General features: G+C 40.3%; 1 protein-coding gene across 1 annotated transcript in view; it reads right to left on the reverse strand.

The window, feature by feature from the left end:
* Positions 1–24,794, reverse strand: part of LOC144662313 (dynein axonemal heavy chain 8-like) — a 79,660-nt gene that overhangs the window by 2,433 nt on the left and 52,433 nt on the right. The window contains exons 58-84 of the mRNA XM_078523098.1: positions 24,411–24,637; positions 23,209–23,431; positions 20,716–20,817; positions 20,215–20,289; positions 19,686–19,853; positions 15,250–15,378; positions 14,562–14,648; positions 14,003–14,140; positions 12,207–12,334; positions 11,656–11,824; positions 10,919–11,074; positions 10,260–10,415; positions 9,310–9,399; positions 9,121–9,213; positions 8,899–9,003; positions 7,996–8,249; positions 6,642–6,832; positions 5,779–5,900; positions 5,047–5,165; positions 4,249–4,451; positions 3,629–3,702; positions 2,754–2,906; positions 1,932–2,087; positions 1,050–1,166; positions 875–976; positions 496–656; positions 37–193 (exon numbers count right to left, since the gene is read on the reverse strand). Of these exons, the coding sequence (XP_078379224.1) occupies positions 37–193; positions 496–656; positions 875–976; positions 1,050–1,166; positions 1,932–2,087; positions 2,754–2,906; positions 3,629–3,702; positions 4,249–4,451; positions 5,047–5,165; positions 5,779–5,900; positions 6,642–6,832; positions 7,996–8,249; positions 8,899–9,003; positions 9,121–9,213; positions 9,310–9,399; positions 10,260–10,415; positions 10,919–11,074; positions 11,656–11,824; positions 12,207–12,334; positions 14,003–14,140; positions 14,562–14,648; positions 15,250–15,378; positions 19,686–19,853; positions 20,215–20,289; positions 20,716–20,817; positions 23,209–23,431; positions 24,411–24,637 (3,855 nt within the window). The remainder of the gene's footprint in view (positions 1–36; positions 194–495; positions 657–874; positions 977–1,049; positions 1,167–1,931; positions 2,088–2,753; positions 2,907–3,628; positions 3,703–4,248; positions 4,452–5,046; positions 5,166–5,778; positions 5,901–6,641; positions 6,833–7,995; positions 8,250–8,898; positions 9,004–9,120; positions 9,214–9,309; positions 9,400–10,259; positions 10,416–10,918; positions 11,075–11,655; positions 11,825–12,206; positions 12,335–14,002; positions 14,141–14,561; positions 14,649–15,249; positions 15,379–19,685; positions 19,854–20,214; positions 20,290–20,715; positions 20,818–23,208; positions 23,432–24,410; positions 24,638–24,794) is intronic.

The following is a 24,794-nucleotide window of genomic DNA, read 5'->3' on the forward strand; positions in this document are numbered from 1 at the left end:
CCTTTAAATTTTAGTCGGTAGATTCATTGTTCTTACTTCATGTGGTACATAGTCATTTGGAAGTTTCTCCAGCATATCATCTGCCTGCCTGGTCACAACACTTTCACGTGTCTCCCCAGACCCTCCCCCTGCGTCCTTGGGTTGGATACTCATGATAGTGTCCAGCACGTCTTTGGCTGTGTTGCTCTGATATCTGAAAGTAAAGTAAAGAAATACTTGGAAACAGACTTTACATTTATAATTAATTGAAACGAGCCAATCAAAGAGGCTGACAATCAAAAATGCGATTTATCGCTCGGTGGCTAATTCAATTTCTCCACCCTCTCACTAACGTGGTTTCGATGAACTAAATAATGCAAATCCGAAATACAGAGGTGAAGAAGTTGCCAAAAAATAATCAAAACCTCTGTAAATGAGGTGACGTTCCTTGTTAAAGCCAAAACGTCAACGACATTATGTTCTTTCTGAAGATAAGAGTAAAAGTAACTGACTCACGTGATATCTGCGTTGGGGTGCAAGCCAAACACCTGAGGCGTGTCTACAGACGGAAGAGCTTGAATGGCTTCAAAGAACTGCTCCAAGCTACGACACTTGGGGATCTTGTAGCCAGTGTAGAAACAGAAGTCGTCAGTGAACATGTGCTCTCCGAACCACACCTATAAAAAAACACGAGTTATTGCAGTGAGTCCTTTTGTACTACATTCACCGTGAGAAGAACCGTGATCTAGACTGCAAGATGTTCTACTGCTTCTTATCGTGCGAGAGGCGAAAAAAACCACGAGAGAGGAAAACTGCCCACAAGTCAACGCTTCATCGGTAGTGGCTTGCTTCGAGGACGATCATGACGAAAAACAGGATTTGAGTATGATTTTACCTTTGCAAAGGTGTTCAAGAGCCTCTTGTCGTAATCATCAGTAACTCTGCCGCCATACTGTACCTCCCCCAGCATGTATCTCACAGTGTTCCAAGACACGCCCTACAATGTAAGTTAAAATGTATAGTTAACAAATGGAATGAATTCAGCCATATGCATCATAAAGACTCAGTACCTTCTTGGGATCGATATCATCCAAGTGGTTTTGAACGAACTGCACACTAGCGGCAAAGTCTGCCTGATTGAACTCGTAAGGAATGTTCCAGCCCAGCGGACCAAACTTACGCCGTTCCTATGGAGAATAGAAGTAGAACATGTAAAACAAGCCATTAACAGAAGGTGGAGTTACTAGTTGTATGAAGTTAGTTCATACAACTAAAAGGAAAATAACAACAGGTATCGATCACAAGTCATTTAAAATCAGGTTAATCACGCACTGTGCGCTAAAGCATTTAACATGCAAGTAGCATAATTAGTAAATCGCCTTTCCCTTTGTGCAGAGTTAGTAGAGGGACATGTAAAAAGCAACAGCCACTAAGTGCCGCCATAACTTCATTTAATACATTGAATTATTATATCACAATTTCAGCGGTATCTCAGTAATGTTTTTGTTATTATTTTAGCATATGCGTTTAACTGGTCTTGCTCAACGTCACAATCAGACAACTACGAACTCGCGACGAAAACAGCAATTAGACTCGCGCAAGGACGCTGCTTTTTTTGTATTGAAGGCACTATGGGACACGCGTCAGAGACTGTATACAGAGACTGTACTATGTAACAGATCTTTCATAATAATCTTCACTGAGGGTCCTGAATGAGGAGGGTGGGGGGTATAAATCCCATTTTCCCAGCCTATTGTTTTCCCAAAATTTCAAAATCTCAGTCCCAGTTCTATTGTTTCTCTGTCTGTGATTCCCATTCCCAGTGACCAAATCCCAGTCCCAGTGACCCAAATCCCATTTTCCCAATGGAAATTTGCTTAAATCTAAGTTCCCAGTTTACCCCTTCAGGAACCTCTTCACTGATGGGGCTCGAAAAAATACATTTCTCTCACCTGAACGACGGTATGCAAGAAAGCAACAGCATAGAGAGTCGGTTTCCACTGTGGCATGTTAGTTATATCCAGCTGATCCTGAGTGATGCCAGCGTAAGTTCTCTTCAGTCCTGGCTTCACGCCCTGGGGCGGCTCGTTTGTGAATTTGATCGAAGACTACAAATAAACAAGGAAGACGATGTAATGAAAATGGTCTTTATCTTTAATGTTGTCTACTTCTAAGAATTTCTAAGAATTAGTAAATAGACCTCAAACAAACTACAGTCGAAGCTCTCGTAAGCGGACACCCTCGGGACGCGAAAAAAGTGTCCGTAACTGGAGCTGGCCGCTTACGAGAATGGTTCTCCTAAGCGGTATAGAGGTGGAGGAAGATGGGCACGGGAGTGCCCAGCTAAAATAACCGGACGAACGTGGATGACGACAAAACAAGCACTAAAATGTGGTCCTGTAAATACTGTAAAATCATTATGACGAACGGCGATATGAAGTTCATTGATAAAAATAAGATGAGGAGGTTGTAAATAGGAATTTCATTGGGCTGTCCGCTTACGGGAGCTTAAAAACAAAGAAAAAGTCAAAATCGTAATCTTTGAAAGTGTCCGCGGCCGCTTACGGGAATGTCCGCTTACGAGAATGTAAAAATACAGTGTTTGTATGGGAGTTAAAACGGGATTTCCAACAAGGCGGCCGTAAGTAGGAGCTGTCCGCTTGCGAGAGTGTCCGTTAAGAGAGCTTCGACTGTATTTCTTAGGCACTGAGCACTGGGCATGTTTGTTACGTCGGGGTTCTTCTACGGTATGGTACCAGTATAACTGTACGTACCTGCAGAAGGCTGATGGGGAACTGGTTGTGTGCCTCGGTTGTGATCCAGACTCTAAAGCCCTCATGTGACGACTCTGCTGTAGTCACTGTCTCTAGAAGCTCGTCCATGAAGTTTAACCCCAGGTGACAGTTCTGTAGCAGCACCCAGCCACCCTGAGATCGAGAAGCAGACATATGTATTTTGGCACATATCATATGGCAGAACATATATGAACACAGTAAAAAAGAACACACTCAACCTGCAGCACAATTCCACGAGAAAATGCATGCTGGAATGCTAGTTTGGCCTGCTAACGAGATGTACCGTAAACAATCGATTGAGCACCGCGGCGCTTATTTAATTTTCCCTGTAAAAGATGTGGCGCTAATTCGAGAGCGGCGCTTATTTCAACTACCGTAAAACACTAATGGGAATATAGAGAGAATTAAGTGAGGCGCGTACTAGCTAGGTATGCACAATTCAATGTAAAATTATTTTAAATGAAATTCAAGAGGTAACATGAACACAGTTTCTCAGTGTCTTAAGGAAAATATTGCTGTTCAAAATACAAGAGGTAACATGAACACAGTTTCACAATATCTTTGTAAATACCCAAATTAGCGCCGCGGCGCTTATTAAATTATTTTCGGTAAAGGTGCGGGCTTATTCGAGTAGTGGCGCTTAATCGATCATTTACGGTAACCGAAACAGCTGTCCGTGTTTACCAGCACTCATATTTTAATATTGTTGCTGTTTTGGTGTGAGGCCACACTGCCCTTATACAAGCGCTAACGACCCAGGTTGCGCGTTGTGTTTTGCATGAATCTATAGACCGTTACTTTCGAATAGGTAAATAAACCGTAATGCACACCAAGACGACATAATAATTACTTACACCGGCCATAGACTGTTGAAGAAGTCTCCTGGCGTGCACCTCCTGTCCCTGACCCATGGACACTGCTCGACACTCTGCAAAAACACCAAACAATTACACTTAGGATGAGTTTTTTTATTCACAATTCTGGAATAAAAATAACCAGAATGTGAAATGCGCGCGTTTTTATATTCCGCATTCCAATTCCGGAATGGACAACGCCATTCCGTCCATTCTGCTCCCAGGGGCAGAATGAACAGAATGTTGCAAATGAACATCCAAGATGGCGGACGGCATAGCCCGTGACTCGAGGGATGTGTCTCCTCTCCCTTGTGAATAGCACTGCCTGAACATTCGGCAAATCCATAACAGTCTCTATACTTTCTTCCTCCTCTTTATTAAATAGAATCATTGCTGCGATAATGGCTGCAATGGCAGCCTCTTCGTCGGCCCTCACATTTATTACGCAATGTTTATTTAATGTTTATCTTTTTAATGCTGGCAATCCGAATTATTCCTAGTATTCGATACCACCCATTCTTATTCCAAAAATGTGGGTAAAAACGCGCTCTTAAAGTCATGCTTTGACAGGTACCAGGACTACACAAAAGATCGATTCCTGATTTAGTTCTCTAACGTACCAATTCCCTTGCGTTTAGCGAGGTTTTCGATGGCGCCTGTAGGATCAGAGCCCATGGAGAGGAAGCAAATCAGGGGTGTTTGAGGATTGCTCTCCTCCCAGGTGGCTTCAAGGTTCAGGATCACACCCTCAGCGTACCTTTCACCCATGGTGTCTGCGATGTACTTACGGGCCTGGTGCAGCGTCCGGTCAGGACACCATGACCTGTAAGTGACAAGCATCATGCATAAGTGTTGCTTAAGTCAACTAGACATAAGGATAGAACCTCATTATAGGAAATTAACGCTTCATAAATCATTAAATAAACGCGAAATTCTAAAACTCGCGTTACTTTTTTGTTAACGTTAAGTGGCGCGTTAGTTTTCGTGACCTTAATTTCCATTATTTTGGCCCAATTTTTTGATACAGTACAGACGTTCTTGACTCCTAGGGAAAAAAAAAACATTATTTTATCAGGGTGGAAATCTGCCGGTATCACTGAAACTGTGAAGAGCGCTCAAAGCGCTCAGATTCCTTTGGGCTTAACCCTTAGCTAAGTACAAGGAACGTTGTTTCCGTTTAAGATTATACGCCTACTTGTTCCTGTTGTCTCAACAAGTGTGTTTTTTTTCTTTATATACGTCGCGTTAATTTCCTTCAGTTTGGAATGCTTACCCCTCTTCGCGTTAATTTTTCATTATTGAGAAGTAACTGAATTTCTCCTTCAATTCGCGTTAATTTAAGTCGCGTAAATTTCCTTAATAAACATCAGCGTTAATTTCCTATAATAAGGTACAAGGGATTGCACAGTCTGTCTGACCTGACTAGCAGAAGTTTCCTGAAGGTATCCAGTGAGATCTCGTAGCCATCAGGGATGAGGCTCTCTTCAGGAGCATCGTTGTCGAACCACTGTTTCCAGCCGGACTCGTTCCGACGAACCTAGAAGATACCTTTTGCTCGTTAGAATTTAACTTAAATGCAGGGAGCCTGACTGATAAGGCAATGAGTGGAGTGTGCCAAAACCTAATGTTCACAGGACTACTAAATCTCGTCTCAGTCTTCGTTTTGCTTTTAAGCATGTTATTCAGCGAAGACACAAGGCCATTATGAACCTTACAAAAATGAAAAATCACTTGGTAAATTGCAATAATTGTTGGTACGCCTTTAGCATGCGAACGCAGACGTATTTCCGGTTGTCGTTTCTCTCCACCGAAAAGTTCGGTGGAGAGAAACTACAACCGGAAATACGTCTGCGTTCGCAGGCTAGTACGCCTTCGGCTAAGTCAAAATCAAACATTAAAGTGCACGGTGGCGAGAGTTCTGAATAATAGTGGATGGCCCTGAAGTTGAGCCAAGGAAATTACGAACGAGGGAGTCCAATATAAGGCAACGGTACAGGCCTTATGTTCCGGGAGGTGCGAACAATATTAATTCAAGTAAATCCCAGTAAAAGTACATAGCGAATGCAACGGAAAGTTTTTACAAGCACTTACATCTATCTACATTGAACCCCTTTTATTTCACTAGTCTAGCTGCCTAGTTACTAACACACCTGATCTAATATGCCTGAAAACTGCGGTAACTTGCTAAGCTCTACTAAGTTCAACCAGGTCATATCCATGATCCACTTGCCAGGTTTGGGTTGGACGGCCTTCAGATCAAGAGCCGCACCACCTTAAGCGGAACCAATCATAAGACGTTACTTACGACAGCACTTATTACTAAAAACCTGTTCTAATCAATCAGAGTGGAGCTGCTATCCCGGCCATCAACGAATCAGATGCAAAACGAAAAGTTATCCTGAGTTGGCTCACGTGCGTTTTCCCGCGCTTTGCACTGGCGGCACGTTTTCCCGCGCTTTTCACTGGTCAAACGTTTCCCGCGCTTAGCGCTCGTGACATGTTTTCCCGCGCTTGGCGCCCGTTGCAGGTTTTTACCTTGAGTTCTGATTGATTCCAGTCTTTGTATTTTTATCACTGTAGAGATTGGATCTGGGATTGCAGGCTTCATTTAATTCGTACACTGCCTGACTATCATGGTGTCTCTCGTTATTTTTTTTTAAGATATTCAAACTACAGTGTTTTGTTTCAATATAAGCTCATAATATTGCCAGGATCCGTTTGTAGAAAGCTTTTCCTGGCTTAAAAGCCGTAGATAATGCTATTCAACAAACGAAACACTGACCAGTGGAGAAGTAGTAGTAACAAAGCCAACTAACCACTCCATAGGATAGTGACTCATCAGTCCAGTGGATTTTGTAAAATAAAAAGCTATTGAAAATTTTAGGCTTAATAGGTTCTCACGAAAAGAGGGTTTAAATGAAAATTTTAGCCTAACAGGTTCCTAAAGGTTCCTACAGGTTCCTAGGTTTCTACTGTACACCAGAGAAAAGAAGAAATCGATATATTTTTTTACCTTTTATCAGGGTCTGAAATTCTTGGACCTTGACTTTGCCACCTTGGATGTCAATCTTGAGCGCCAAAAGCAAGGTAAATAAGAACTTGTGATTCTCGTACAGACCACGGCAGGAATACTTGAACACCTCATACGTAAGGAACTCGATGATATTCTGGATTCTCTTTGCTGGGATCGGGGATTTCTCTGACCTTTGAGTGATTAAACAGATCATTTGAATCATCTGTGGGTAATTCAGACCCTGGAATAAACGGGGGAGGAGAGGGGCAGCGTTCTCGAAAGTATTTCTTCTCGGCCCCTCAGGCCTCTTTTTGGCCTAAAAATAAGGTGGGGGCCCGGGGGACCCTGGGGCCACCCCTAGATCCGCAACTGGATCCAGTCAGAGGGAAAAGTATCAATTGATGACGAATATCCCGCCTTCGGGACAGAACTAAGCCCGCTGTGTTTGTCCCAGAACTTGCTTAGCAACTATGACGTATTTGATCGTACGATTGCTTTCGGGGTACATTTGAGCGCCTCGCGCTAGTTGATTGGATGAAATAATGCGGAAACTCTTCGAGTGCTTCAACGAAGATTTGCAGAAACCGGCACTTATTCCCCCGACTGGATCTTTCTTTTTTCATAAAAGAAGTGTTCAATTCCTTGCTCTTATCTGACCTATGTGGCTATTTGTATCGCGTAAAATGCAACTCTAACTCTCTTCTATGGGGAACTCCATATGGTTCTTTAAATGCACATCAACCGATATGATTTCAGAGAATTCTAAACCGGATGACCGAATTGATTGAAATCAAGTTGCAGTACGCGTCGATCTTGCCAAAGAATTTAAAGACCATCCCTACTTCTTGTAGATATATGGTATTTTCTTTGTGTTTTAATACAGTTTTAAACCACTACTACAAGGTTTTATTCCGTGATAAGGTTATAACACTAATAGAAAGCGATGTTTCGACCGTTCGGCAAGTTCGGTGTTGGAATAAAATTACATGTAGAAATATAGTAAAAGCGATGAGACGATAAGAAAAGGCTAAAAGGGCTAAAAGAAACTGTGCGAATGGCACACATAGTTGTAAAAGCGCAAAACAAGCGAATAAGACGACGGGAATAAGAATTCTAAAATATCCAAAAAAAATTATCTAAACAAATCATTTCGTGCGGAGTGAGTCGCTCCGTTTGTTAAGCTTCGGCTTCAGGTGTCTTATAAAAATCATCTGAAAAGGAAGCTTAACAAACAGAGCGACTGGACTACATTATGTCGCATAATAACTATTGGCACCAAATAAAAAGGCCTGATGTATGATGTAACTTAGATCGATTTTGCATCATGGATTTTATTTTCTCCGTCAATGCTTACCTTGCCATGGACAAATCAAAGATCCCCAAGAACTGTCTCAGTGACGTCTGATACATAACGTTGACCATGCTCATCTCGACGATCAAGAAGTAAAGAATAGAGCCCCGTGTAGCCACAGGACGGAACTCCTCTCGAGCCAAGTTGATCTTCACTTCAGTCTCAGCAGCCACAGCAAGCTTCTCACTCACTTCCTCAGCTGTCTCTTTTGTGGTCTTCAGTACAGCTACAAGAGACTCGTCTTCTACTAGAGAGCCCTGTAGGAAAACAGTTTAACAACCAACTTCAATCAACTTATAAGGAATGGACATGTAGCTTATTATGGACATGTTGTAGCAAGACCAAGTAGGCAAAAATAGAGCGGTTTTCACTTGAGTGTCGAAAGTGAATTGCGTTTGCTTTGGTTTTGCATTACTACGCTTAGTGATTGGCTTAAAAATTTCGCGCCACTTTCTCAGCCAATCAGAACTAAAACCAAAACCAATCGTGACTCGCTTGCGCACGTTTTTCCGCGCTTCGCGCCAGCTACATGTATTTGCTTCGAGTTTTGATTGGTTCACTGGATTGTCTGTGTCCTTTGTGATTGGCCAGAGTAATTACTTTGGTTTTACGACACTCAATTGAAAACTGCTCTAAACCGAAGCTGTTATAGATCGTCGTATCCGTGTTAGAGATTGACTAACAATAAAGCATGCAGAAAATGGCTGATGGCTGTGCCACGCCATTGCACACAATGTTCCAGAGGCATCCGTCAGGTATGACGCGATGCCCGTCAGCTGAAAGGCGTAGGGATTTTGCCATTGAACGGTAAAATATTTCACTGTTATCCTAATCTATTAACTCTAAATATAACTCTCTAAGCTATAAGTTTTTATAGAACGAAAAATGCATTCAAAACAAACCGACCTGAGTACTTGTCAGCCTGTATAGCAAATTATCTTCAAGCTCTTTCATTTTCCTCTTGTTAGTTGTCACATCTTCCATGAGCTTTACTCGTTCTGCTTCTAGCTCCTACGCACATCGTGAGAAAATTAAATTTAAAAAGTTTCTTAACGGGGACTATAAAAACACAATGAGCAAGATTTGTAGAGAACAAGGGTAGAGCAAAGATCACAAACTACGTTTCACCTCTTTCTCTGTATTGATCACTCTTCCCAGAAGCTGTTCTTCCAATCCTTTCATTGTCACAGTAAAGTCGATTATTGCTGTTCGTGCGCTGACCTAAAAATGAAGGAAAAACGTTTCAGCTTTTATTTCCATTAACTAATGATGGTGTACATAAGTAGCAGGTCGCTGTTCAGTGTTCATTTCACTCACCTCAGGTGTATATGAAGGGTTTCCCAGTTTTGTGGTGATATACATTCTAAACCCGCTCATCACGTCACATTCTTTGTCTCCAACTTTAACCTAAAATTGGTAGAAAAAGACTGTAATTACAATGCATACAGTAAGACAAAATGTTTGTTAGTGTGATATAGTTGCCGTATCATTTAAAAGATGTTATCGTGATTTGATTTGATTGAAGTTTCGCTTTTTTAGCAGTTCCGTTAGAATAACACCAGACAGCATTTTGCTGTAGCAGAATTTGCATCGTAGAAACACTCGTTACGTTGCCGATTTTTATTGTTATCCCAAGTTTAAATAGCCATTTAAACTGTACGAAAACGCACATAGCAGTTAGGCGTCGAAGAAAATGGCCATTGTTTTCCCACGCGCGCGCGATCAAAAAGGAATTTTACAATTTGCGCGCGCTTGAAGTCCTAGTCGATTGTGTCGTCATATTACTGAGAAAGCTTACGTTTGTTTGCTTCTATTAGTTGTGTTTTGTATGCTCTACAGGTTTAACTCCTACTTCTTCCAAACCGACAATCACCACTTAATTAGTTGATCACTCGTACTTGATGTTGCATGGATGCGGGTAAGAGAGTTAGCTTAAATAAACTAAGGCTGGCTTTTAAATAGAACTGACTAAGGGTAAAACGCAAAACTTTGGCAGGTATTTAACCGTTAGCAACGCTTTCCTTTAGGATAGAAATACATTTTCGTAATGTTAGGTATCCAGATCTGAAACTTATAAATCTGCCTGGGTGGGTACCTTAATAAGCAATAGACAATAATTTACGCATTTTAATCTGCTTGTATTTTATTGCATTCTTTTATTGTTATCACACGGATAAACAATCTATCAGTCAGCCATGATTCTGTCTCAAGTATACACACTGAGTTAGGATAGGACAACGTCATTTTTTTGTCATAACTTTACACACCTTATAAGTGGAGCCAGACTTGATAAAGTTCTTCTCAAGCACATTATCTAGAGCAGGGTCCAGTTCCTCCCCGACGTCTTCGATAAGAAGAGGCCTGCCGAGTGACAACGCGTCCTCAAGATGATTCCGGAAGTATTTGTGGTTAAGCGATGTCACCTGATTAGAAAGGAAGTGAAATAAATCTAGTAACACACACTGACAGCTGTCACAGAGCCTATTAGCTGAGCCGAATCAGGTACGATAAGGGTTGAAACGTGTATTAGTAATAAGTGCGGGCAAAGACGCGAAGAGCAAATCTTGATTGAATTGATTTTGAATGTCAAAGGCAGCGAAGAGGACGTCTTGGAAAGTTGAAACAAGCACCACAATGCGTTAACCCAGAAACTGCTAGCGGGAAGGTAATTCTGCGTGTGCAGGCGCTCAAGTCGACCTCCTTTGGGAAGTCACAATAATGGAGTGACTTAGATCAGTTATTGGACTCTGGTAGCAAGAAAAATATTGAGAAAACATCTCGGTTGTTGTCATTTTACGAGTTCCAAGACCTCAGTCTGCAAAGTTTAGCAAAAACAAATCAAAAAAACTCAAAGAACTTCCGTAGCTATCGATCTATTATTATAGTCAAAAGAAAACATTAAGCGTAGTGTACAGCTCAATCGCACCTGCAACTCATTCTCTTTCTCTCGGCTCATGATCCACGATTTGCCTTGTGTTTGAGGGTCAATAAGGAGAGGATACCTCGTTGCCTTGGTCACGATGATGCCGTTCTGAATAGAGAGCTCATCGCTTGGTAGGCCGTGGAGGTTCCACTCGCCAATCTGCAAAGAAAAACTTAACGTAAGAACAAGTAGGTTCAAAATCGTAATAACTTCTTTCCCAAAACACTCAAAACGATTGTTGCATTTTATGTCATAACGATATTTCCAAAGATTTAAAATGGTCAACCGACGACCGTTTGGAGTTTCACTGCGCTTTTTTAATGACCGATTACATTGTAGTGTTTTTATATGCACATAAACTTTTTCAAAAACAAAACCCCTTCCAAATATAAACCATTTTGAAGCAAAATTTGTCTCCGATAAGTCCCAACCGCCGCACTTATGTCCAGAACACAACTATTGTTTAATGAGTACTTCATGTTTGACTCTGTTATTTGAAATTTCCATATTATCATGAATATTACTTCATATTTGGCAGATTTTGGTGTGTTTTGGTGAACTTTTATTAACAAGGACACTTTGTGATTCAAGAAGAACGTGCATCTCATTAGCGTTCAATCCTGGACATATCTGGACCCCCAACCTCCACCCGTTTCCTAAGCCTTGGACTTATTTTCGGAATTTTACGGGTTTTTCAAGGTTAATCGTTTCACAGACTCAACCGACAGTTCCCTACTAACCGTTGCTGCATCCGTCAGCATATTGATAAGATTTAGATTTTCAGAGAAGGGGATCTTGTTTGCCGTCATTTCCTTCTCCCATCTGCTCAGCAACAAATTACGAAAATTCTGGTTGAACGGCCCCAGATAAGAAAGGAAGCCTGTAGCTAGCAACACGTCTCCAACAAGCCTGTAAGTGGGAAATAAATAAGAAGATAAGGAATTTTTAATGATCTTCCGACATTTCCGACCATTTCCCAACGGTTTTTCGAAAATCGTCTGATCATGTCTGATGTTCATGGAAAAAATGGCCGAGGAAGATACTCAGCTCGATTAGCTATTTTAGTTATCTTGACTAAATTTAGCTAATTTTTGTACCAAAACATGTGGAGTAATCTAAGTTTGATTCTATGTAAAACAGAGCGGTTGTTGTTGTTGTTGTTTGACACAAAGTTGTTTCTTTTTTCAAGGTCAAAATCCTTGTAAAGCATCGTTGTTTTTACCGAGATAATAAGACATTAGAAAAACTCTTCAGTTGTACGTACAGCTATTTTCTTATTTAATTGATTCACCTGCCAATCTGATCCTGAAACTCTTTACTCTGTTGAGTCCACCGAACCTTTTCGCCACCGAGACCTGTGATGAGGGCAGACGCTGCCTGCATCTTGTTCTTGCATGATTCAGCATCGTCAAGCAATTCCTACAACGGCAGTTTTTAGTATTAAAAAACCTTCTTCACCATCAATTTGAATGCCGCTCATAACGTCAAAAGATGATAAGAAACCCAACATTAAATACATTAACAAAATGTTGGGTTTCTTATCATCTTATCATATTATCATCTTATCATTCTATCATCTTTGAAGGAATGTACTTCTCAAGTAACAGGGACTCATTTAATAGCCTGCGAACGCAGACGCATTTCCGGCTGTCGCTTCTTTCCGCCGGAGGGAAGCGACAGCCGGAAATGCGGAGTCAGACTAAATGGCGTGGGTGGGTGGGGGGGTGGTCGTGGGTTTTGGGTCGTGGCAAGTTCGCCCCCGATGCAAAGGAGCATTCTCACCGATTTGTTATTTTTGGATACCGTTTTTCTTATTAACAAAAACATGTTTTTATTTTATGTCTGGCGCACCGTTTCGCTTTTTCCCTTCATGTCTGCCGGACAGTTTTACGGCCGAGTGGGCCGAAAATTGCAATGTATTTGCTGTGACCTTGGCGTGCAGTCTGTTTGCCGACTGAGAATTTTCTGATCGGCAACGTTTTCGTAACAGGGAACATTTTTATTTACACACAGCAGCTATTTTTTGCTCATACTAACACATCAATATGAACGAAATTCCCCGAAATAGGAAGAAAAGCTGCCAATAAGACGTTTGAATGCGGTGAAGGTGCGTCGAGATTTGACCTTCCGTTATCAATTGAAGCTTGAGGCTGCAGGTACACTATCGAAGGTTGCGTTTAAAGAGATTAAAGGGAAATCAAAACTTGCAATGTCAAGCACTGTAGGGAATTCATTTTGTTGAACTGACTAAAGTTATATTTTAGACCATTATTTGAAAATAAAAACGTTTATATTATTTTTGCATATATCCTGCGAAACCAAGAAACAAGAAACTCAGTGGAAACATTTCGACACTAGTTTGCCACTGATCCACACACTGGTCCCTGATTAAAATTCCGATTTTACACAGATGAAATGGCAGAAATAGAAGTAACTGATCGGCTTATCAGCCAAACTGAAGGAACTTGTCCTTGTCGATGCACTCGTTTTAAGGGTGTTCTTTTTTGTTTAAGATTTTTCAGTTTTTCTGCGAACTAGTAGCCTGCGTGGCTAACTGCGTGGCCGGCGTTCAAAGGGGAAAGAGAGTGGAAGTTCTAGCGGTAGTCTCATGCAACGTATATTGTAACACCTCCATCCGAGGTCTTTGAATGAGTGAGTTCAAATTTTCGGCCTTGTTAAGCGTCACACATTTTTCGGTAAAATTTAAAATCCAGAGCTTAGATAGCTGGTAACTCGGCTTATACACGCACGACCCACGACCCACGACCCACGCCAATTAGACAATCTCGAAATGCGTCTGCGTTCGCAGGCTAGGACTATTTAGGAAGTGAGGATTGCTAGCGATAGCGAGGATGCAAATGAATGCAAATATGGACAAACGTGAACTGAATGCTAGCCCAGCAATATCAAGAACAGTTTGGAATTCCATCGAAATTTTCCGAAACTACCTTGTTGCAAGAAACAGCGTAAACAATTTGTTTCTGTTATTTACTTATGGCTCATATAGTTATTATTCATTACAGTAAGTCCAAGTTGTCAGGCAAATGCTAAGGAACAGTGCTAGATGTTCATAATTTATGTGGTCACCTGTTTCTCCTTGACAGCGCTATCATACATGGCTTGCACTTTGTCCAACTCGCGCTGTTTGTCGTCCAGTTGAGCCTGTGCACTGTTCAGTTCAGCGGCAGCCACCTTCAGTCGAGCTTCTTGTACCACAAGATTAGCCTGCAAGCAAACTCGTCTAATCACCTTACAACGTAACACGCAATAATTCAAAGGTACTTTATTTCTCTCCCCTACAAGTAGCATTCCCGATGAAAGGCCCTTGGAGCACGCTTAGTTTTTTAAGCCTTATGGGCGAGAGGTATTGGTTAAGACCATCAATAAATCAGTTTAATAAACGTTTACTAGAAATGTCACTGGGTTAAGCTTAAAAAAATATTATTTTTCATCTTGAGTTTCGCATTCTGTCCAGCTTGACATTGATTATCAGCCGGCAGAAAACTTGAGTTTGCAGTCTTATTGTTAAATACCATAAATTTAACTAAGTTTAAACAAGTTTATCACCTTATTCAAGTTATGCTTTAAGGGGTGACAAAGCCGACAGGGTCTATTCCATATAGTTTAGCAGACTTGTATTATATACCTTCAGAGGCAAAACTTCTTTGTTCACTCCGTAGAAAAACGCCATTGCACAAGTCCATGAACAAAGTCCGGCCACATTGCCACAAACCTGTGGAATAATCAAAGAAAGAAACATTATTGTTAAAGTCTTTATCGACATACAGTCGAAGCTCTCGTAAGCGGGCACCCTCGGGACGCGAAAAAAGTGTCCGCAACTGGAGCTGACCGCTTACGAGAATGGTTCTCGTAAGCGGCCACTAGAGGTTTAGGGGATAGATGAACGCTTACGGTAGCTTGCCCAGCTAACATAATGCTGATATGCATGTAAGTGGTGTTTCGAAATGTAACCGGACGTGGATGACGACAAAACAAACACTACAATATGGTGCTGTAATTACTGTAAAACCATCGTGACGAACGGTGATGTGAATTTGACTGATAAAAACAAGATACAGAGGTTTTTAATAGTATATTTTGGGGATGTCCGCTTATGGGAGCTTAAAAACAAAGAAAAAGTCTAAGTCGTTATCTCTGAAAGTGTCCGCGGCCGCTTACGGGAATGTCCGCTTACGAGAATGTAAAAATACAGAGTTTGTATGGGAGTTAAAACGGGGTTTCAAACATGGCTGCCGTTAGTAGAGCTGTCCGCTTACGAGAGTGTCCGTTAAGAGAGCTTCGACTGTATACCTTAAACCAGCAATGTAACAAACCTTTTTGGCGGTTTCAAGGTTGTAGTCTTCCATCTGTAAGTACGGCTGTAGCAATTCAACAGCTTCTTCGTTAATTGTGTCTTTAGGAAAATTGACCAGATTCTGCAGGAAACCTCCTTGACTCATAAGCTATGCAAAAAGAGATGTGTGTGTTAGTAACAGAAAATATGAAATTTTTCCTTACTTAATGTTATGATATTGTTGGTACAGGGAGGGGGGGGGGGGTGGGGGTGAAAAGGTTCACGGATCGACGGATTTGTGTTTCAAAAGCGCACGGATTATGCCAGGATTTTCGCGATACACTGAGCAGATTCGTGGATTTCGAAAGTACAGCGGAAGTTGCAGTGAAACTATACCACACAAACTGAATTTTCAAGTAATGCAGGTTCGGATTTGAATAAAACTGAAAAGTGGCGGATTGACGGATTTGGCCATTTATTTAGTAAAACACATTGGAGCAGAACCCCGGTGTAACGAACTAAAAAACATTTTTCTAGAGCCTTGGGAAATGGTTATATCGGGTTCACCGCATAACTAACCATAACGTAAAATTTCGCTCATACGCTTTGCGCTTATAGTATTGTTCGAAATAAGGCCACCTTAAACAAACCTCACATGGGGCTTCTAATCAAAAGGATTTTACTTTGCCAAAATGTTGGGTCTAATATTTCGAAGACACTTAGTTCCTAAATCCTAAATGGGTCGTGTAGACTACTGTAATAGTTTGCTATTTAACACACCCGCTACACATATTGGTAAGCTTCAGCGTATACAGAATTGTGCGGCCCGATTAGTCAGTCAGACACCTAAATTTGACCACATAACACCTACTTTAAAACGTCTTCACTGGCTTCCGGTATGTTTTAGGATCGAGTACAAAAAATGTTGATCCTAACTTTTAAGGCAATTTATGGCGTTGTACCGTCTTATATTTGTAACTTAATCAAGATTAGAGACCAAACAAGATTCAACCTGCGATCGTGCAAGGAACTATTGCTGCAGCCATCAAGGGCAAAGACCAAGAAAACTCTTGGAGACAAATCGTTTCAAGTAGCAGCCCCTGGACTGTGGAATAAATTACCATCGGACATAAGAACGATAAAAAGCTACGATCTTTTTAAACGAACAATTAAGACATACTTGTTCAAGAAAGCATTTGGGTGTTACAGCTAGAGCCTTTTTTAGCATGACTTCCACGAATTTTAGTTTTTAGATTTAGTTTTAATTTTAATCTTGAGTTTTCGATTTTTATACTAAGAAAGTTTTTAATTGTATTCTTATATATCTTCATATAATATTAAATTGTAAATCGTTCTAGAAGCACTGAGCTCATTTTTGTTCAAAAGGCCTTCCAAATAAGTCCACCCTGAAATGAAGACAATCAAAAAAGGTTGCCTTATTTTCAGAGGGGCTTATTATCAAGAAGAATGTTTGCATTATAAAAATGGTAGTGCTTTTATTGCGAAGAGACTAAGTTCCTGAAACATTTTAGACGCACTGGGCACGGACTTATTTTTGTTTCAAAAGTTCTTCAAAATAGGTCCACCCTGTAATGAAGCCAACCTCCGGGTTATTTTCTGAGAGGCTTATTTTCAGGATGTTTGCATTACAAAAAAAAGTGCAGCTCTTACTTCAAAGAGACAAAGTTCTCGAAACATTTTAGGCGAACTGGTCGTATTTTTACTCAAAAGACCTTGAAAATAAGTCCACTCCGAAAATAAGGTCTCCAAAAAGGGTGAGATCATTTCCAGAGGGGCTTACCTTATTGTTGGAATATAACGAAGCATTTTAACAACGCGAACAAAATTTACGCGTAATAAAATTAACGCGAATTTAAGAAAAGTTCTGGTTAAATCCTTATAGTAAAAAAGAACATCAATAAAATTAACGCGAATTTTTGAAATTCGCGTTAATAACATGTATCGTTAATTTCCTATAATAAGGTATTCAGTTTTCAAAAGGATTTTAACCTTTTTGTGTCTAGTGCAAAGCGCAGACACAGCTTCATATACGGCAAATTAGGACGTCATAGTAACCAAGTTACACTGAGGTTTCCTATACGTGTCAGTGTACACGAATTATTTTGCGGTATTCATTTTCGGGTAATAGTAATCGATAAGCACTCATTATCGCCTCGTAACTCAAAGTACAACCGATGACAACGTAGACCAAATGGAACAAGTCTAATTTGAGATAATTAAGACATTGACTACGTCAAGAAACGTCAACACAATGTGCTTTTGTACTCGCGCGCGCCCAATTGAAGGTATTCGTTAGCTTCTAACCATGGGCAAATAGAAGATGCTAAATCAACTAATCAGAGCATAGGTTGTGCTTCACAAAATTATGCTACGTCTACTCCAGATAGTCTTCCTAGATCACCTTGCACCTGTTTATTATTCCTACCCGCTGTTCCCTGCTACACTGTTGAAGCTTGATATTTTGATCCTTTCTCCACACCTCTAGTCTATGCCGACAAAATCCTAATTAATGCGCTAATGTGACCGAGCAATACAATAATGCACAAAACTCAATAAAGCTCAGCACTAAACACGTGTACGCAGTGCGGATCTATTTTTAAAAATATCAGGGCTTATAAAACGAAGAAACTAAGTTCGTGAAACATTTCAGACGTACTGCGTACTGGCCCATTTTGGTTCAAAAGGCCTTCAAAATAAGTCCACCCTGAAATGAAGACAACCAAAAAGGTGGTCTTATTTCCAGAGGGGCATATTTTTAAAAGGATTTTTACGTTGCAAAAATGGTGCGGCTCTAATTTCGAAGAGACTAAGTTCGTGAAACATTTTAGGTGCACTTAGTCGGTTTTTGTTGTTTAAAAGGCCTTCAAAATAAGTTCTACCCGACAAAAAGCCAACCAAAAAAGGTGGGCTTGTTTTCGGAGAGTCTTACTTACTTACTTTAATTTGTTACAATTGTAAACTTGTCCAGGGGCTCTCCTCGTAAAGCCCTCAAGGGTTTGCTGAGAACTCCTGCCCAGGTATATTTTATTTTATGACAATTCTTGTAATCCACATAAAAGGGCAAATAAAATGATTAAGTGATTGATTGATTGATTGATTGATTGATTGATTGATTGATTGATTGATTGATTGATTGATTGATTGATTAAAGGATTTTTGCGTTTGAAAAATTACCCAGCTCACATTTGAATGAAGTAAATTCCTAAACATTTTAAGATAATTCTATCGAAATAGAACTGCCCAAGGATTTCAATTTTTTTTATCTTTGCTTTGAGTGGTTTATTTACCTTTTGGAATAATAAGGAACGATCTCCATATTCGTTTAAGAGCAGGAAGACCTTGTATAAACAACATATTTGGGTAAATTTATCAGCTTCTGGAAACGTTTTCATTTCAACCTAACGTTTCGTGAGAACAGAGAAATAGAGAGAGAAAAAAGCGTGGGATACAACAGTGGATGAAGTAAGTCAAAAACCATTTAATGAAGGATTCTTGATAAAGGCATGCATTTTTGATCAACAGTGATTCAATATGTTCCAAGCACGCAGTGTTCTCGAGGCCACAGTTCAAGAGTTGTCTTTTATATTCGACGAGTACTGGCTAAGTTCACGTTTCAGGCGAAAACTTATTCTTGCGCCATAGAAATTCACGGGTCTATATTCATTTTGCAGATAAAAGATAATCGCTATACTAGAAATAAGAAAAGAAAGGATAGGTCAGCGTAATCGTCTACGAAAAAATGAGGATTTATCTCTCTCGTGAGCTTACCTGTATAGAAAAAAGCCGCCCGTTTTATTTATGTGCTCGCTAATAACGCGTAAATTCCGCACTGTAGGGATGCGCAATGCAAAACTAAGAAAACACCTTAATCACATATAAAAGTATTGTATAACGAAGTAAAACGCTTAACAAGTTCTACTACAATCATCAGATGAACATCAAATTCACTGAAATTATATAATGGCATTAGACTGATACAAAATCAGCATCGGTAAATCATAAAGGTTCCCTCGACGTTTCTAGCAACCTTCCTACAGGCAATTTTACGAGTAGAAAAATCAGTTTTACAATAACAAAATAATTGTAGTAAACTAATGTACAGCAATTGCATGGAAGCGTATCAGCCTTTACAATCTTTCTTTAGGGAGGGCAAGACATCTCGATTTTGACCGCTTTCTTCTTTTTATTACAGCGCCTTGCGTTCCATGAAGAAAACAGATTTTTAAAATATACACGATGTAATAACCTTAGCCAGCGTAGGTAAAGAAGATGCAAGAACAGAGAATAGCTTTCAGTTAGGCAGAGATTAGGCTTTTTAGGGGTTAAGCACTGATCTACATTATCTTAAGGGTCACGCAAGCATAGATTTAAGAAATGGTTAGTACTCATAATCGTTTGGTAAACACTATGTCTAATTGTTATTGATAAGAAGAAAATTGATGTATCCTTAATTACCTTAAGAGATTCACTCCAGCTGGGGGTTACACACTGTCTCTCAGGATCAAAGACAACTGGAGAAATATTCCGTCTGAAGAGCAGTGTCACACAGTCCATGATGCGCATGATCAGATGAGGTGGTTTGGCCAGCTTACGGACAGTTGAGATATCAGCAGCTTTGATGGTCTGTTGGGAAACAAAACAACAACAGTAGTAGCGGGGGCAAGCAATTTTTCAACAATATATATGAAAAACAAATAATAATGTTCAAGTTCAGGTTCAAGTTCACTGCATTTAGGCAAACAAACACTGTACCGACTAAAGCTCATCATTCAAGGCAATGATCTCTTAAAAATTAAAGAAGACCTCGAATGACCTCTTTTTTTATTAGTTGCTTTATAAAGGAATCAAGAATGGATTAACAATTTAAACAGTTTAATTATAAGACATGGAATAACTTTTGTTTATAGACAGCAATTTCTGTCCCATTGGGCTTTTCCTTTACTCCATAAACATAATATAATGAAAGAACCGAAGCCAAACAAACCTGCAGTGCCGCCTCTGCTTCCTCTAAAGCTGGCTTAGCCGCAGACAACTTCTTCTCCGCAACTGCTTTATCGGCCTGAAAAGAAAACGTTTATACGTGTTTCATCATACACGGTCAAATTTCGCGCAATCTGAGTCGGATGTTTACATTTTGCCGGCACGAGGCTACATAAGAACGGTTTTTAAATCACGTTACATTACCCGGATGATTAAACGTGAACGGACGCAAGTTTGTTGAGGGATGAGAGCTGAATAAGAGTTTTCTTTAATCACCACTGACTATCATCAGTGTGGATAACATTTACGAGCTGTCCTTACGCGAGAGTTGACATCATTTGCCTGTCAAACGAGTAGAAACTTTTATGGATTCTCATGCACAGGTTCAAATTCGATGAAAACGCAAAAGAGACAATAAGGGAAGAACGCATCCTCGTCATTTCAAGTGGCACATAAGACTTTCTACAAAGCTACTCTCTTTTCCAAATATTAAGGAGTAACTCACCTCAATTTCGTCCACGATTGCTTGGGCTTTGTCTTTCACCTTCTGTACAGAAGCCTTAACTTTCTCAGCCGCCTGGGCACTAACTGTCACCTCCGCCAGCACCTAAGTAAAGGAATTAATGATGAATTACAAATTAATAATGATGCGGTAAGGCCGATACTAACCTGCGTACCAGGCCTAAAAAGGGGTGGAAGAAGGGGAGTCCGGGCGCGATTGTAACGCGTGCAATCGCGATTTACGCTCCACCCTCGCGCTCTTGGCCCAGGGTTCACGCTTGCTTCTACATTCTCCTTTATATGCCACGCAGGCTAGCGTGATACAATCAAAGTCTCTTCGAGATGCCGACTTTTTTGCATGAAGTATGAGTCGAAGGTTTATCCTGTACATTGTTCTTCGAACTTATCATTACAGTTGCTTTGTAGTTTAGTTTAACAATTTCCTATCTTCGCGGACTAAATGCAGCCATATAATTTTGTCAAAAATGGCTCGTCCACGCCGGGTATTTATACACATATTCCTCAACATTAAACAAATAAACAGTGCAAATTTCACCGAGATTTGACAATTCTATACTTTAAAATTGCAAGGACCTTTCGAGGCAGTCGATGACGGCAGCGAAATTAGCAAATGAAACAGCAAAATATGCGTTCGACGCTTTGTTTTTGCGACGCCATAAGTGAATTGTTATAGGTAGACCGCTGTTCAATGTGTTCAAGGCCGTATCGTTACGATTGCTCCACGAAAAAGCACGAAAAAATACGGATATTTCCGACTAAACATTGTGGCGTAAACAAATCGATACACCCATGCTGCGTTTCGTCTGGGCTCTGCGAGGGTCGGATATCAAGACAGCTTTTTCGTGGGCTTAAGAAGGATTAAACAAAAGCTATATATACAGTGAATGCTTTCGAATTATATTTGAAGTTGAAATACGAAAGAATTTTGCTGTCTTTGACTGAAATTCCACTCGAACTGCGTAGATACGATCGCATGTTGTAAAGCCGATTCATGCAACATTGCTGTCAACGCGAGGTCACATCGACTCGGATTGCAAAGCGCTAATCATTAACATTGCAAACTGGCGCTTGTAGCAACCAAATTTGGCCTAATTTTTAACCGCTCCTAAGCTAAAAGAAGCCCTCATCTCTTGCATTTGTTTTAACTTCAATAATATATTTTAAAAGAGCGAGTTTTTTTGGTATCGTTTATTTTTGACGTTTGCAATTTTTAAACGATGTAAGTGCTAGTGATTATTTATTCAGTCCTCCTTTTAACAGTAGTAAAAAAAATTGCAGTGCTGCCTCGTGCACTGTTGGATTGAGATTGTTTCCCTGATAGTTTCAAGTGATGTTGGATGCGCGCTTTACTGATGTTGCACGCGCGGTAGTTTTTAATTTGTATGACGATATAAACAGTCGTGTAACTCGGATTACGTTTGCTAGTCTTATCTTGGGTACCTATCTCGGGTCGAACGCACTCCCCTAATCTCTGATTATTACTAGTTTATTCGTGTTTTAGTGTTAGTTACGCAATCCATTGTTAGTGCGACGCTTTTTATAGATCGCCTTTCAGACACACGTGCGTTGAGATAAGAAAGCTGACATGTCACTTTTAAAACTGTTATATAACGTTTGTAAATATGACAAGTCACGTTTTTTCTGCGAGATCGCAAGTGATCACCCACAGCGGAAAGTAATCCCTTGAGAAATTAAAATATTCCCTTGAGAAACTAAACAGTCCCTTGAGAGTTAACAAGAATGTGGTTCCACATTTGCCTGTAAACAAGCAAAAAAGTCGAAAAAATGACATACTTTGAGGATCTCAGGACTGTAGAAGCCATATTACCAAAATACAACGTACCCTAAAGATCTCAGGACTGTGGAAGCCCCCTATAAAGCTTCCATTACACTAACTTGAGTGATATTTAGTACAACTTGTTTCGACCTGACCTTATGCAAGGCGCGCAATTTTTTAAAACAACAGCTGCCACTCCCCCCCCCCCCCCCCTATAACTTGAGGGCATTTGTTGAAGAAAAACCCATAAATCTTTCGGTGCTTGAGGGGATGTGCACTGACAAGAAAATCTCGTGAGGCTGTTTTGCGGCTATGACACTTGATGTTAGGGAAAAAATTACTTCTATGGATCTAAATGACAAAACCATAGCTTCATTACCAGCAAATATGTCTCCCAGGCGCTATAACTAAAAGTTACAAGCAAATCGTAAAGTAACTTTGAAAAAAAACCTGTTCAGATTAACAGTTTTTCAAAACTGACCCATGTCGCAATCCGTTTTAATCCCTGCTCCGCCCCCCCCCCCCCCCCCCGCCTCTAATCAGTCTTGTCCATTCGTTCTTTCTTTTGTATTTGCTGTGTTATTGAAATGTTTCGTCACTGTTTTAAGTGGTTAATTTTATATCTTGCTCGAACTGGTGGCCATTTTTGTATGTCTTAATTTGGCTAAAATCCGTGACACAGTTGTTCACAGTGTATACCTTGTCAGCCTTGACTGAGGCAACAGCAAGCTCTTTCTCTTTGACCACTAGTTCTTTGGCCAGCTCTGCAACGGAAGCGCTGGCTTCTACCAGTTTATCCAGTCCAGTGTTCATGCGGTTCGCCAGCTCACCAATCTGTGATCTTTTCTCCCCGTAGATTGTCTTGTAGCCGTCAACAAATGACAAGTACGATTTGGGGGTCACGTGGGTTTGCCGACGGAACCTGAAAAAGGAATGATATTGATGTCTAAGTGTTCAGATAACATTCTCAAAACACTCACTCGGTTACAGTGGATTAGCACCCCAATACTTCAAGTACAACTTAGCATCTTGTTACATTTTTGTAGAAAGCCTTTTAACTGGCATCTGCCAAATTCTGAGACAACATTGTCATACTTTCTTGACTTATTACTGACTTCGTAAGGGCAGGTTACGTAAGGTTTGAGATAATTTAACCGCACTGCGCTTTATACATCAGCCTCCTAACTGTGAAAGTACAGTGCCGGGAACCTCGATTTAACGAACCTCTCCACTGTGGAACCTTGATATTACAAAGGGCCAAAGAACTGGAAAATATGTTCACTATAGCAGAGTTTCGTTTTATCGGGTTGAAGCATATCGTTTGTCATACCAAGGACTTCGTTATACAGAGGTCCGTTAAATCGAGGTTCCACTGTAGTATTTTGTCTTTGTTCATGACAAGTTTTTGCTCTAAACTGATCTTCAAGAATCATGCAATTAACCATTTGTTCAATCATTTCACGGCAAAAAATGTATAAACACATCAGTTGGTGAAACTACAACTCTTCAAATTGAATTAAAATTGTAAAAGGTTTATAACCTAGGAACCAAAGAACCAGGTGTAAATGAGAAATTCAGAATTAAACAGCATTATAAATCGATTTATAATGGTTGTGCCTCAGTGATATGGTAATTATAAGCTCGCTTAAAATATGAGTTCTTTTAAAGCTGAAGTTACGCCCTAACATTTTTAATCTGAAATTCAAAAGCCTGCTTTAAAATATTTGCCTTTCAAAATACTAGAGCTTTAAACGAGAACATCCAAAAAGCAGTTCCTTTCGAATGGTTATGCCCCAGTGGTAGGGAAAGCATGCTTAAAACGAACGAGGCCCGCACTTTCTAACCTGTGGTTACCACTAGTTTAATCCTAACAATTTAAATCTCTTAATTCAAAAGCTTGCCTTTCAAAATACTCGACGCAAGCTTCAGCCACACCATCATGGAAGGTGCCCATTGTTTGCACCACACTGTTCTTGATGGCTGCTGTGCACGTGATGTCGAACTTGGACAAGAAGTAGTCTGCTACTGCGATCAACGCATCCTTGGGCCAGCGGGTAAACCAATCCATGGTGCAACCGCTGATCAGACCAGGAAACTTCAAAGAACGGTTACGGAATTTCTCTCCGACCTGCCCAAAAGAAGGAGCTAAGGACTTTTAAAAGGGTTTAAATAAAGGTAAGAATAATGAAAAATGCAATTGCGAATATAGCCCCTTTTTATTAATACTCTTTTATCTGGCTCAGAGATGGTTAAGTGCACTGTAAGTATAGTAGGTTTACTGCTGC

This window comes from Oculina patagonica, chromosome 8 (assembly GCF_052425735.1).
Source record: "Oculina patagonica isolate OP01 chromosome 8, crgOcupat, whole genome shotgun sequence".
In the NCBI taxonomy this organism is placed as follows: Eukaryota; Metazoa; Cnidaria; class Anthozoa; order Scleractinia; family Oculinidae; genus Oculina; species Oculina patagonica.